Source organism: Podarcis bocagei, assembly GCF_964188305.1.
Source record: "Podarcis bocagei genome assembly, chromosome: 13".
Classification (NCBI taxonomy): domain Eukaryota; kingdom Metazoa; phylum Chordata; class Lepidosauria; order Squamata; family Lacertidae; genus Podarcis; species Podarcis bocagei.
The window spans coordinates 28,689,886-28,703,228 of NC_138138.1; the positions used below are offsets into that span (position 1 = coordinate 28,689,886).

The window sequence follows — 13,343 nt, forward strand, 5'->3', positions numbered from 1 at the left end:
CTGAAGTGGTCTTCCCTTCACCAGCAGGCCCCAGTGGAAAGGTGGACCCCATTTACGAGACCCTGCGCTATGGCACGTCACTGGCCTACATGAATCGCTCCAGCTTCAGCAGCACCTCAGAGTCCCCCACCAGGAGCCTGGTATGGTCATGCCATGTGCAAAAGATGCATTTGGGTAGACAGGAGAAGTCATGGGTGAAGATTCCAGGGGTTGTGGGAATCCCATGTCTGAGTTCCAGGGCATGGTTGTGGAAAGGATTGCAGGGGAGGGGTAGGAATGGTGCACTGAAAGAGGAGGAGGAGGAGCTAACACAAAACAGGTATAACTAGCAGTCCCTGATTGGCCCTTCAGGTGGAAGCCAATAAGAAATCAATAAAGCAATGCACGCAATCGTTGTATCAAGCCAGGATCTAGAATCTTCAAACTTGTAGGGAAAACTCCAGTTCTCCTTATGATTTGTGGCTTGGGTTTTAGTGGGGCCAGGAGTGAGGAGGAACAAAGAATGGAACAAAATTCATTTTGAATTATACCCACCAAGAATTATACCCTCCCAAGAATTCTTTTAAATACAATTTTATGGGAAATGCGTTATACTCCCCACACCACCCCGAACTCTCCTTTCTTCTTACGATGGAAGATGGCAACAGAATGGGGATGGTTTTGCTCTGACCCTTTTATGATGGCCTGTGCTCCCCACTTGGGTTTCTAGGAAAGAATAGAAGTGGATTGCCCAGCTTAAAAGTCACCTGTGTTTTACAAGTCTAATTAATAATTGCCCACGATTTTTAGGTGCTGTGCTCGAATAGCTTTTGTTTAGTTATCTGGGCATTTTCCACAGCTTGCAAGCCAAGGCTTCTAAATGGGGCAAACCACGCAAGTCACCTCAGCCACATGAACACAGAGGCATAGGTCTTGCACCATTAAGGAACTGTTTCCTACTCAGTTCTGCTCCCTCATGTCCATGTGTGTTTGTGCGTGTGTGCATCTCCTAGAATGAGAAGGAAGAAGTGACTGAGGACCCGGAAGGTGCTGGAAAGACAACAGAGGAAAGTCAACCTGATGATGGTGAGTAGTCACCGTTTTTTGGTTAATGGGAATGATAGAGATAAGAATTCCCATCTCACTAGCCCTCACCAGAAGTTAACCCACACAAATAGAGCTTAATGCATGTGGGGAAGCGTCAGCTGCAAAAGGCTGCAGCAAAGCCAAAAGTTTCTGGTCTTTCTGGACCAGTCTGAATAGTTAGCGTTGGTGAAGATTTGACGTTTTCATCCCCAAAAAGTTTTTGATTTGAGTTTCTATTGAAATGAGGCTGCATTTTAATGCTATATTTTAATCTTGTTTTTAAGTTGTATCTTAATCAATTGTTTTATATCTGGTGTTAGCTGCCTTGTGCCCAGTCTTGGCTGGGGAGGGCGGGGTATAAATAAAATGTATTATTATTTCTAACTCATGTGAAAAAATAAACAAATGATGTGCTCATGTCACTTCTTAAACATTAAAAAGTTGCCCTGTCAGTGCTGGTTCCACGGAAAATTCAATCCATATTGCGTTGGGAGGTAGGGTGGGGAGAGCCTTAGGACTGTTCTGCAATGTCATCTGTTGTGAATATTGCATGCATGCGCTTAAAAGCCACTATAAAAAGATAAATGAATTACATTTTGTACCCCAAACAAAGCCCATGTTAGAAAGAGTACTGGATCTTAGCTCTTCTAACTTTTGCTTTGCAGGTGCCTAAATATAGCTATGCCCAAATCCGGAATTTTAGAATTCTCAATTTCTCTGGGTAGCTCCCTGTTCTGCCGCAGGGGAGGAAGAAACTGGGTGAGAGAAAACCAGAAGTCAGGTCCTAAATGTGTGCCTAGTCCATGGGTAGGCAAACTAAGGCCCGGGGGCTGGATCCGGCCCAGTCGCCTTCTAAATCCGGCCCACGGACGGTCCGGGAATCAGCATGTTTTTACATGAGTAGAATGTGTGCTTTTATTTAAAATGCATCTCTGGGTTATTTATATATATATATAGTCTGGTCTCCCACAAGGTCTGAGGGACAGTGGACCAGCCCTCTGCTGAAAAAGTTTGCTGACCCCTGGCCTAGGCATTTACACTCTGATGGGAACCAATGTCACTTTGGATTGGTGCCCCCCCCCCCCGAATCCTAGGTAGTCTACAATGCCCGTAGCATAGCCTTGCGTGGGAGAGAGCAGTTGTACATGGCAGCACCTCCTGCAGGTGATATAGAGAAAAGCCAATCCGTCTGGTACTAGTTCACACACTCCTTGAGAACTTGCAAAAGCCTGATATCGCACCTCTCATTTTGTTTCAGTTTTCTCAGCACCAGCAGAGGGTGAGGGCACTACATCGGAAGAAAAGAGCCCAGGGCAACAGGTGAATTCTTCCTTCATCCGCATGTCGTCAACATCCCTTCCTGATGCATCCTGCCACTTCCCTGCTATGTCCCTCCCACCCTGTGCCATTCCTTTTTGAAGCCCTAACCCAGCCCTGAAAATGGAAAATAGTGAGATTCTTCTTCCACCGCATTGTGCTAAAGCACATTTGGCAAGGCAGATGAAAAGCCGCTGCAGATATTGTATTGCACTTCCCTCACATTGGCTGGGAAAGGTCTGGATTATTATTGTTTTTTAAGTATTTTTAGCCTTTTCCAGTTTTGCGTATGCTAAAAAAGGCTAAAGTGCACCCACCCACCCACAACAGAACCTGTCTTGCAAGGCACCTAAGGGTGGGCTCTTTTCTCTGCCTCTAGTGAAAAATGGACAGGAATGATGTACAGTAACTTTGCTCTAGAATGGAGTCTGTTGTTTAAAATGGCACAAAGCAATAGGGGCTGCCAACTGATCACAACCTTGTGAGCAGGAGCTACTTCTTAGAGCATGAAGAGAAGCAGGATTATACCTTCAGTTCATGCTGCTCTCCAAAGGTACAGGAGCAAAAAAAGACTGTTTTTTTTTTTAAATGTTGGTAGCCCTAGTTCCAAAAAAAAATAAAAAAATGCCCGAAGCCTGGGTTAAAATTTCCAGGCTCTGTTTTTCCTTACGGCTCTTTCTTCTTCCTACAGTCAACTCAAGGCTGTGCGCGAAAGGAGGTCTCACCCATGTACTCCTATGTCGCTCTCTACAAGTTTTTGCCTCAGGAAATCAACGATTTACCCCTGAAGTAAGTCTTCGCCCTTGGCCCATCTTGAGAGCCCATTGGTTCAGGAGCTGGTGATTATTTGGATCGTGGGTCCCCTTGGCCAACGGAACTTGCTTGCTGGCCTTTGGAAACACACCCACAATTTGTGGAGACACACTCACAATTTGGGAATAACAATAATTACTGGCCAGTCTATTAACAGAGCAGTCCTAGGTGGGGTGGCATCAAGGGAGAGGTGGAGCAGCAGAACCCTTGGCCCTCAGGTGTTTCTGAACTACAACTCCCATCACTCCTGGCCATTGGCCAGGCCTGCTGGGACTGATGGGAGTTGTAGTTCTGCAATAACTGGAGGGTCAAAGGTTCCCCACGGCCTGCGCTATATGCCTCTGAAGCCCTATCCACCTGCGAGGGCAGAAGATGGAGGCGGTTTTGGTTTTGTTTACTTCCCCCACTACACCAGTTCCAGGCCCCTCTAGGAATCAGCAGATCTCTGTAGCTAGCGGACTAAAAGTGCCATTTTGTATCCATTTGCTGGGTCTGGATACAAAAACATATGGGAAATGCAAAAAAGGCGAAACTTACCAGAAGAATAAGAAATCAAGAAAAAAACTGTTTATAAAAGAATGGAAATGGTTTATTGAATATTTACAGACAAATTGTAAACAGATAAAAACACTGGCAGGATTATTGTAATAACCTGCAGCTACATGACAGTATATATTGAAAGAAGATAAATGAGTAAGTTAATTTGGATATGCAGAAGATATTAAAAATAAATTTAAGGAACCGTAGACAGTGGAGGAAGGAAGCCAGTTTTCAAAATGACTGTAAAATCAGTGAGAAATGTATAAATATTTTTTTAAAAGAAAGAAAAAGAAAATGCCATTTTGGAGACTCCCCCCTTTTATTTGTTATATTTATTTATTCACCGCTCTTTTCATAAAGGTGAGCTCAATGTGACTTGCAGAAACCAACCTTAAAAAATAAGACTGAAAACAACGTGCAGTGCTCACCAATAATATGTGTACAAGAGCAGACTGAACACCTGACTTAAAAAAAAGAGAGCAGAAAATTAAGATTTAGGGGGGGAGGAGAACTTTTGGTGGTGGCTTTTCTGCAGCTTGGCCAAAGAAGTCCCATGAACACCACTGGTATTTCTGTCTGCTGGTTGAGGCCAGCAGGAGGAAACCTACTACACATCAGTTGGTGCATTTGTTAGGATTGCCCCTTTAGGTGATGTGAGTGAAGTGCTTTGAGTGCTTAAGGGAAAGTCCTGTTTATAGGCTAAATATTATTATGGCAGTTGGTGAGGATGCCAGCTGCGGATGGGTGATGTGTATTACCAGTAGCAGAGGTGGGTTTAGGGTAGGGTGACCAGTTCTGCTACTCTGGGTGCCAAGCTTGGGGGCGCTGCAGGGTGTCGCAACTATGGATTGAGCAGAACAGAAGGTGAAAAGCAGTGGTGTGTGTGTGTGCTTAATTCTGGCCTTGCAGAGGGTGCCACCGAAGTCCTCCCCTGCCCGTGGGCATCTTTTGGGCCCTAGGATGGCATCTCTTTAGCAGGGACCTTCTGTCATCTGCCGCCACCTCCCCACTCCCAAGCTGTCATTGAGCTCAATTGTGGCTTTCTCTGTCTCTCCTCAGGCCTGGAGATCGAATCATGCTGATGGATGATTCCAATGAGGACTGGTGGAAGGTGAGCAGAATTGAAGCATCCCAGTTGTTTTCTCCAGTTTTACTGCATAAACCACTCTGGGGCCTCTTGGGTGAAGAACCAGTGTGGTTTAGTGGTTAGGGCCCCGGACTACAACCTGGGAGACCAGGGTTCAAATCGCTACTCACCCATGAGGCCCAGTCTCTCTCTCTCGGCCTAGCCTACCTCATGGGGTTTCTGGAAGGATAAAACGGAGATGGGGAGAAGTGTGTCTTGAGCTCCTTGGAGGGAGGGAGAGGTATGAATGCAATAAATAATAAAAAAGCAGGATATAAATATTCTCTCCATAAATAAAGGACATCCCTGAGAGATAAAGGGAGAGGGCACAGTGATTCGAACCTGTGCTTCCTATGTCCATTAAAAAAAACCCAAACCTATTCTTATCTATTTTGCTACCATGCCTTCTGCCCTTTTCTCCTTCAGGACCCAATTGATCACAGTTGCAAATGTGCACATCTTGCTCTGTAGGTTCTGCTTTTTGTGGGTTCCCCTGTCTCTACCCACAAGCCCACAGTGTCCTTAACACACCTCCCTCCCTCCAATTTTTTGTCTCTCTCTCTCTCACGCACTTTATAGGCCCTCAGGGAAAGGCCTTGGCCTCTGAGGCAGCCAGACACACATCGGGTTCCTTGTCCCTGTTGCTATAGCAACATGGCAGGTTTCAAGAGCATCCTTCTTCACACTTCCAGAGCCTCGGGCTGCCCATAAAGAGTCAGAAGATGGAGCCTTGCCCTCTGCTGCCCTGTCCACTCCGACTCTGCTGCTTTTCCTGTGCTTCTTCAGAAAGCCCCAGTGTGATACTGTGGAAGTATCTAATTTTATCCATCTACTCTTGCTGTTTGATGCCACCTGAGGTTGGAAATGCAAGAGTTCCTGCAGCATTGAGAGCAAGCCTCTCTGAGCATGTAGTCCAGGCATAGGCAAACTCGGCCCTCCAGATGTTTTGGGACTACAACTCCCATGATCCCTAGCTAACAGGACCAGTGGTCAGGGATGATGGGAATTGTAGTCCCAAAACATCTGGAGGGCCAAGTTTGCCTATGCATGATGTAGTATTTCTCTCGACCCCATAACCAGCCGACACATATCAGAAAAAAAGGTGAGCCTTTCATGGCTTGAAGGGCAGACTATTACACCTCTTTCCTGCTCCCCCTGAATTTTCTAAAAATGGTTTTATTAACCAAGTATCAATTATTACAAATGACCATTTTTAAAAAAGAAAGCGAAATGTAACTTAACTTTTTCTCTCAGAAATTGTCCATTGAGTAAGAGGGCAGAGAATTGCAAACAACAAACTCACTGCTGAACCTTGCAAATTTCCACCCACCTGCTGAGAAACTCTGGCAGATCCCACAGCCCTGCCCAATTGGACCCCTACTGAGAACACCACTATCAATCTGCCTAAATCAAACAACATTGCAATGAGAGTTGAATGAGACCATTACAATGACAATTAAAAGGGGAGAGGAGCATTAAACTGACAAATTACTCTTTCATTCCCCGCCGAAGGCCTGAGGCAAAGAGGTTCTTCTTCAGCTGTAACTAAATTATGTATTGTGACTATGCAATATTGCTCCTTGGAAAGGAGGGAATTCATCAACCTGGGAGCCACCATGGAGAAGGCCCTCTCATGCTCTGCCACCTTCTGGAGCTCAGAGAGCAGGGATGCTGCTAATGGGACCTCCCTGGCTGATTTCAGCAACAAAGCAGATCTATACAGGAGGAGATCTCCTCCAGATATTTGGGGCTGAATGCATTTAGGGAGTTGTATGTAAGCATAAGCTCTTTGAATTGGGTTCAGAAGCAAATTGGCAGGCAGTGCAGATCACATAGGAGTGGGGCAAAATGAATCTGACCAGTGTTGCTGCAATCTGCACCCATTGCAACGGCCCCACTGTCTTTCAGGGCATCTCTATGTAGAATGCACTTCAGTAGCCCAACCAGAATTTGGATCACGGGTTCAAAGCTCTCTCTCTCTCTCTCTCTCTCTCTCCCTCTCTCTCTCTCTCTCTCTCTCTCTCTCTCTCTGTAATTAGTGAACCTGCTGGAGCTGCAAATAGGCTCTCTTAGCCACGAAGGCCAAATGGGCCTTTAGAGGCAATGCTGGGTGGTATGTATATCTCACTTTTTCTTTTTTGTATCCTAGGGGAAGATGGGTGACCGCGTGGGTTTCTTTCCAGCCAATTTTGTGCAGCGGGTCCGGCCGGGTGAAACAGTCTGGAGATGCTGCAAGACTTTCTATGGAAGTAAGGAACAGGGGCAGCTGAGCGTTAAGGAAAATCAGGTAGGAGCAAACATCCTATATGGGGTCTTCTTTGCCCATAAAGTATCTGTACATTATAGACATCTAAAAATCCCAAGTGTCGTTTTTTGTTTTTAAAAAAGCAAGATTCTAGTCCTTGTAGTTTTGAAGAAAACTCAAGGGCAGGGATGGCCAACAGGTAGATCGTGATCTACTGGTAGATTGCGGGGTGCCTGTGGTAGATCTTGGGACCCCTCCCACACCCCCTAAAAACAACTTTGATCTCACCCAAAAAGCTCAACAATTTTGACTTACTAAAAAAAAAAAGGTGATCAATCCAGTAGATCACCACCAGGTTTTTTTTATAGTGGGAGTAGATCGCAGTCTCTTGGAAGTTGGACAATCCTGCTCTAGGGGGATATCCTGCATTCTGCCTGGAGCTATTTGCGATGCCAAGCACATGACATTAACTTGCCTCCAATGGGAGCTTTGCGGCCAATGTAAAGAGCGGTTTCAGAGGGGTGATATTGGTCAGAACTGCAGCAGGGCAGGAAGTGTTAAAGCTCCTCTCCCTGTATGCCACAGCTCCAGTCTTGATCAGGCTCCCCAGTGACTGCTATTTGCAGTTTTTTAAAACAAAACAAAAATCACATGTAAGCTTGCAGAATTTTATCTTTCCAAGGCATAGCATCTCATACAAAATTAGCTACATATCTGCTAATGTGTGTTTTCCCTCAGGGCCTAGTTCATGTCACCAAATTGGCCTGTTTACATGGTCAGCTATGCCAGCCCCTTCCTTTCTTTTGCATACATGGGACTCAAACCCACGACCCTGAGATTATGAGTCTCATGCTCTGCCGGACTGAGCTATCAGATGGGCTATAGAGAGGGGTTGTAGAGAAAGATTGAGGGGTGTGCACTTTGACTCATATTACCGTATTTACTCGAATCTAATGCTCACCTTTTTTGGCCAATTACGTTGCGATAATTAAGGTGCCCATTAGATTCAATGGCACATTGCATTCGCCAGCAAATACTCTTTTTGGTTTCAAGGTTCTGAAAATTGAGTTCTTGGTATGAGCTTTCGTGTGCATGCACACTTCTTCAGATATCTGAAGTATCTGAAGAAGTATCTGAAGAAGTGTGCATGCACACGAAAGCTCATACCAAGAACTAACTTAGTTGGTCTTTAAGGTGCTACTGGAAGGAATTTTTTTATTTTGACTATGGCAGACCAACACGGCTACCTATCTGTAACTGAAAATTGAGGTGTGCATTAGATTCGATGGCGCATTAGACTTGAGTAAATACAGTGAGTTGCCTTTTGGTTAACTGAGCAATGGTACTTGCTGTCTTGAGGACAGGGATGGTGTCACTTTTCTCAGTCATTTGTCGCGGTGCATCTAACATTGCAGAAACCAAATATTGCAAAAGCAATATGAAATGCTATCAATTTTAAAACAGGAGAGATTGTAATGATTCCAGTCTGTGTGCCAGGAGTCAACTAACGTCACGGTTCTCTCCCATCGGGTACGTCTGGAGCACTCAATCTCTCTCGCTTCCGGATCTCTGCCAAATTGCCTGCCCTTGGAGGAGACACCCCCCCCCCAAGCAGTCCCTCTAGCATACAGGGCACGAGCACCTCTGGCTTACTAGCGGTACACGTGAAAAGGATCTAGGGGTCTTAGTGGACCACAAGCTTAACATGAGTTAACAGTGTGATGTGGCAGCAAAAAAAAAAAAAGCTAACGCTCTTCTAGACTTCATCAATTACAGTCGTACTTTGGATCTTGAATGCCCTGGAACTCGGATGTTTTGGCTGCTGAACTGTATAATCATTCTTATTTGTTAAATATGTATATTGCCCTATACCCGCAGGTCTCAGGGAGGTTCACAACATAAAACTGCAATATAGAAAGCACAAAATACATAACAAAAACAGCCCTATAATCCCCCCTCCACTTTCTAGAGGACTAGCTCAGTGTTTTTGCAAATGCGAAAGTTCAATCTAAAATGCCACATTTCTGTCACTTGAAGGCGAGCTAGATGTCTCAAGTGGAGTCTAGTATGGATCCTATGTACATTTCCCCCCCCCCCCGACTATCAGTGCTCTCTTCTGAGTGTGAGCCATAAGAGGCACTTAGTCAGAGCCCAGCAACAGGAAAAGAGTTTGCCTCCTTTGACAACTACAGCTCCTTACAACATGGGTAGGCAAACTAAGGCCTGGGGGCTGGATCCAGCCCAATCACCTTCTAAATCCAGCCCGCAGACGGTCTGGGAATCTGCATGTTTTTACATGAGTAGAATGTGTCCTTTTATTTAAAATGCATCTCTGGGTTATTTGTGGGGCATAGGAATTTGTTCATTTTTTTCTTCAAAATATAGTCCGACCTATCACAAGGTCTGAGGGACAGTGGACCAGCCTCCTGCTGAAAAAGTTTGCTGACCTGTGCCTTAGAAGCAACCAGTCAGAAGAAGAGTTCCCTATTAAACCCCCAAGAAGAAGAAGAAGAAGAATGAGGAGGACGAGTTTCAGACCCTGAAGGAGAAGGCGAGGAGCTCCAGAGAGTCCCTTGCACCTCCTCCTCCTCCCAGAATTTGCTGGGTCTCATTCGTTTTGCTCCGAGTGTGAAGCCACCTGCTTCTTCCGCGCCTGAGATTTGCGTACTTTGCTGTGCTTTGCCTGAGGTGTGTATTAAGATGCACCAGAAGATGCTGTCTGCTGGCACTTGGCCCACTGAGACCGGCAGGATGGCATATCAAGCAGGCGGATTGAGTGGCTTAGAGTAGATCATTACCAGGTCCTTGTTAGTTCAAGAGGGATGGGGACTTGGAATGCACAGGAGTGTTCAACTCAAATGTTACAGTGATAACCACTGGCGGTGTTGACTCCTGTGCGGATTGTATACGTGATCAACCAAGAACATAGTCATCACAATAGATGCGACAAGGTCTCTCGAGTCACACCACCGGGGACAAAGGGGTTGGGGGGGGGGAACCTCTTCTATGTCATAAAGGGCCACTGTAGAAATATCAATTCTGTTTATTCCTATAAGGGAATATATGGATAGCGAATGCCTCAGCATAATCGCTGGCAGGATACAATCAGTTCACCATGTTCAACGTGTATATGAAGTCAATGAAGTGGGAAATTGCGTCCTTGTTGTTATTCCTTTATCTGCACCGCTGCTGGATTGTGCAAGGATTTTTATGGTGCTGAGGGATGAAATTGGAGGCTTGTTTCATTTGTAAGGGAGAGAATCGCAGAATCTTAGAGTGGGAAGGGACGCCCAAGACCAGCCCCCTGCAATCTAAACTAAAGGAATCTCAACTCAAGCATCCATAACAGGTAACCATCCACCCTCTGCTTACAAACCTCCAAGGAAGGACAGTCCACCACCTCCTGAGGGAGTCCATTCCACTGTTGAACAGATCATATCATCAGAAAGTTGTTTAGTCAGAATCTCCTTTCTAATAACTTGGATCCGTTGAAATCTTCTGGCCTCCAGAGCAGAAGAAAACAAGCTTGCTCCATCTTCCATGTGACAGCCCATGAGATCTTTGAAGATGGCTGTCAGTCTCCTGTTACCCAGCTCCTTCAACCATTCCTCATAAGGCTTGGTTTCCAGACCCTTGGTAATCTTGGTCGCCCTCCTCTCCACATGATCCAGATTGTGGTGCCCCAAACTGGACACAGTACTCCAGGTGTGGTCTGACGAAGGCCGAATAGAGTGGTACTATTACACCCCTTGATCTGGACACTAAGCTTTTGTTGATGAAGCCTAGAATAACATTAGCTTTCTTTTGCTGCTGCATCATCACACTGTTGACTCATGTTAAGCTTGTGGTTTACTAAGACCCCAGATCCTTTTCACACATACTGCTGTAAAACTGTGTGCTCCATCTTCTATTTGTGCAACTGTTTCTTCCTGCCTAAGGCATTTATCCTTATTGAAATTCATGTTGCTAGTTTGGGCCCAGTTCTCCGATCTGTTAAGGTCACCAAGAATCCTGATGCTGTCTTCTGCAGCATTAGCTACCCTGCAGAACCCTACTTGCCCCCTTTTCCCAGGATGTTGAAGAACCATTTGTTAGCACTCATTGGGTTTGGCCAGTCAGCCACCTAACAGTTGCCTTGTCCAGGCCACATTTTACCAGCTTTTCCACAAGAATATCAAGGGGGACTTTGTCTGTCATAACTCAGGGAGCTGAGTTTTCACAATGCACACTCTCCGTATGTTGTGAGCCTTTTGCCTCCAGCTTTTCTTTGTAACCATTGAGACTAGAAACTTGCTTTCTTAAAGAAGAATACAATTAAAAAAACCCTGAGATTTTGAGGATGCCAGTTCCTGCACCACCTAATAAATAAGGAAGGACTGACTTTGTTGTTGTTCCGGCTGCATTCTGCATTATAAAATCTTGACCTGTTTGCTTACGTTTCGTTCCGTCATCTTCTGCTCCTCCCAGATCTGTGTTGGTGTGGGGAAGTCCAAGGAGAACGAAGGTTTCATCAAGGTGACGAGTGGCAAAAAGCGAGGGCTGGTGCCTGCCGACGCACTCACAGAAATTTGAAGGCAGGATGGGCACGCGAAGCAAGGCCGAAGAGTAAAACAGAGATGTCAGCAGCATCAAGGCAGGGGCAGCCCTGCCTTACTCTCCAGCCCATCCCAACCCTGAGCACCTGGCTAATCACTATTTCATGGAATCTTCTAGATGGACTGAGGATATGGCTTTGGTTTGGACAAGGGAAGAGGACTGGGGGGAGGGACTGGCTTGAGCGCCAGGACCCGCGTGATCTCTCGCTTGCCCCCAGCGGGGCTTGGACATGTGCTCAAGCCCGCTTTTGCTTTCCACCACCCCTTTCGAAGGTCGTTTCAGGCAGCTCTTATGGGTGCTGAGTGTGAGGGAGATTTCCACCGCTGTAATTCACGCCCCTTTTCTGCCCCCCCCCACTTTGCCTCTGGGTCACACTTCCACGGCAACAGACGCTGGTTGACATCAGCTCGCCTGACCCAAAGGGAACTCTTTATATCTTGGCGTACCACTCCCTCCCACTGCCCAAACCACTCCCTCATTCAGACATGCTCCCTGATAATTCTGTGTCGCATGCGCCCCCCCCCCCATGTGAAAAGGCCTTCTCTGGGCAGGGAGAGGCCGCCTGAGTGTGTTGTCGTCCGTCTGTCCCTGTATCAGTTTTAAAACCTTCAGGGCTGTCTGTATATTTATGTGTGTGTGTGTATATATGTGTGTTGGGAGGTGGCTGTCGCTCAGGATTGGGGCAGCCCCCCGCCGAAAAAGAAAAAAGAGGCGGGACAGTTCCACGCGGCTTCTCGTTTGTCGTGTACTCAAAGTCTTCCCCGCAGAGCCTGAGCCACAGTGAGCTCCTGGAAACCAATAGTTACATGCGGAGTGGGTGGGTGGGCTCCTTGATGTGAGGTGCTGCCTTCGTTCCTGGCTCCCCGGCTATTCCTTGAGCTCCATTTGCGCCCCTCCCCCAGCATGTGGTGGCCTACCCCCACTGCATGACTGACAGCCGTGTGGACCATTTTCTCAGGGAACTTCCTCAGCTGGATGCATTTCTGACCTACACCGAGAATGTCGCGGCATTGCTCATGTGAGGAGTTCAGAGACCCTGACCCATCCCATCTTCCCTCACTTTTCCAGCATGCTTCCAGCTATTTGTCCTTTGTAAATGTACTTTTGTATATATATATATAAAAAGAACAACAAAAGAAAGAAAGATAAGATGACTTCAGTCCCAGCCAATGGAGAGAGTTATCAGTACAGCCTCATTGTCCAGCATCTGCAGTTTGACTCAGCTGGTATTTTTCCTCACTGGGTGAAATGGTTGAGAAGGGAGCACGTCTGCCAAATCCAATGTTTCCGAGGCACAACATTTGCCTGTGTCAATGTGCCACATGTGCCCTGCCCTGTTAAGATGCATTGTGTGCTACTGAGCCATTCATGCTCAGCACACCATAGGCATAGAAGTCAGGGGTCCCTGAGCTGCTAACTGCATGCAAATAACCCAGTGCTCATGGTAAGTGCATGATGGGCATTGCATTTACAAAGAACATGGACACAGGGAAACACTTTCGTCTGTAGCCCACACCATGTATGAATCAGGCCTGGCTGAGAGTTTCCCCTCTGCCTTTTCTAAAATGGCCTGAGCCTGATGGGAGCATAGCAATAGGTATTTCTTTGCTTCCAGGAAACCGAAACGCTGATCCTCATTCT

At 46.3% G+C, this 13,343-nt stretch overlaps 1 protein-coding gene across 2 annotated transcripts in view; it reads left to right on the plus strand.

Moving 5' to 3' along the window:
* The window catches only part of STAC2 (SH3 and cysteine rich domain 2), a 40,344-nt gene extending 27,430 nt beyond the window's left edge, over window positions 1–12,914 (plus strand). For both annotated transcript variants that reach the window (XM_081168751.1, XM_081168752.1), the window contains exons 5-11: window positions 25–140; window positions 993–1,065; window positions 2,324–2,385; window positions 3,074–3,171; window positions 4,795–4,846; window positions 7,011–7,148; window positions 11,574–12,914. In XM_081168751.1, the coding sequence (XP_081024877.1) occupies window positions 25–140; window positions 993–1,065; window positions 2,324–2,385; window positions 3,074–3,171; window positions 4,795–4,846; window positions 7,011–7,148; window positions 11,574–11,678 (644 nt within the window). In that variant the 3' untranslated portion in view covers window positions 11,679–12,914. The remainder of the gene's footprint in view (window positions 1–24; window positions 141–992; window positions 1,066–2,323; window positions 2,386–3,073; window positions 3,172–4,794; window positions 4,847–7,010; window positions 7,149–11,573) is intronic.
* Window positions 12,915–13,343: the final 429 nt, after the last annotated feature.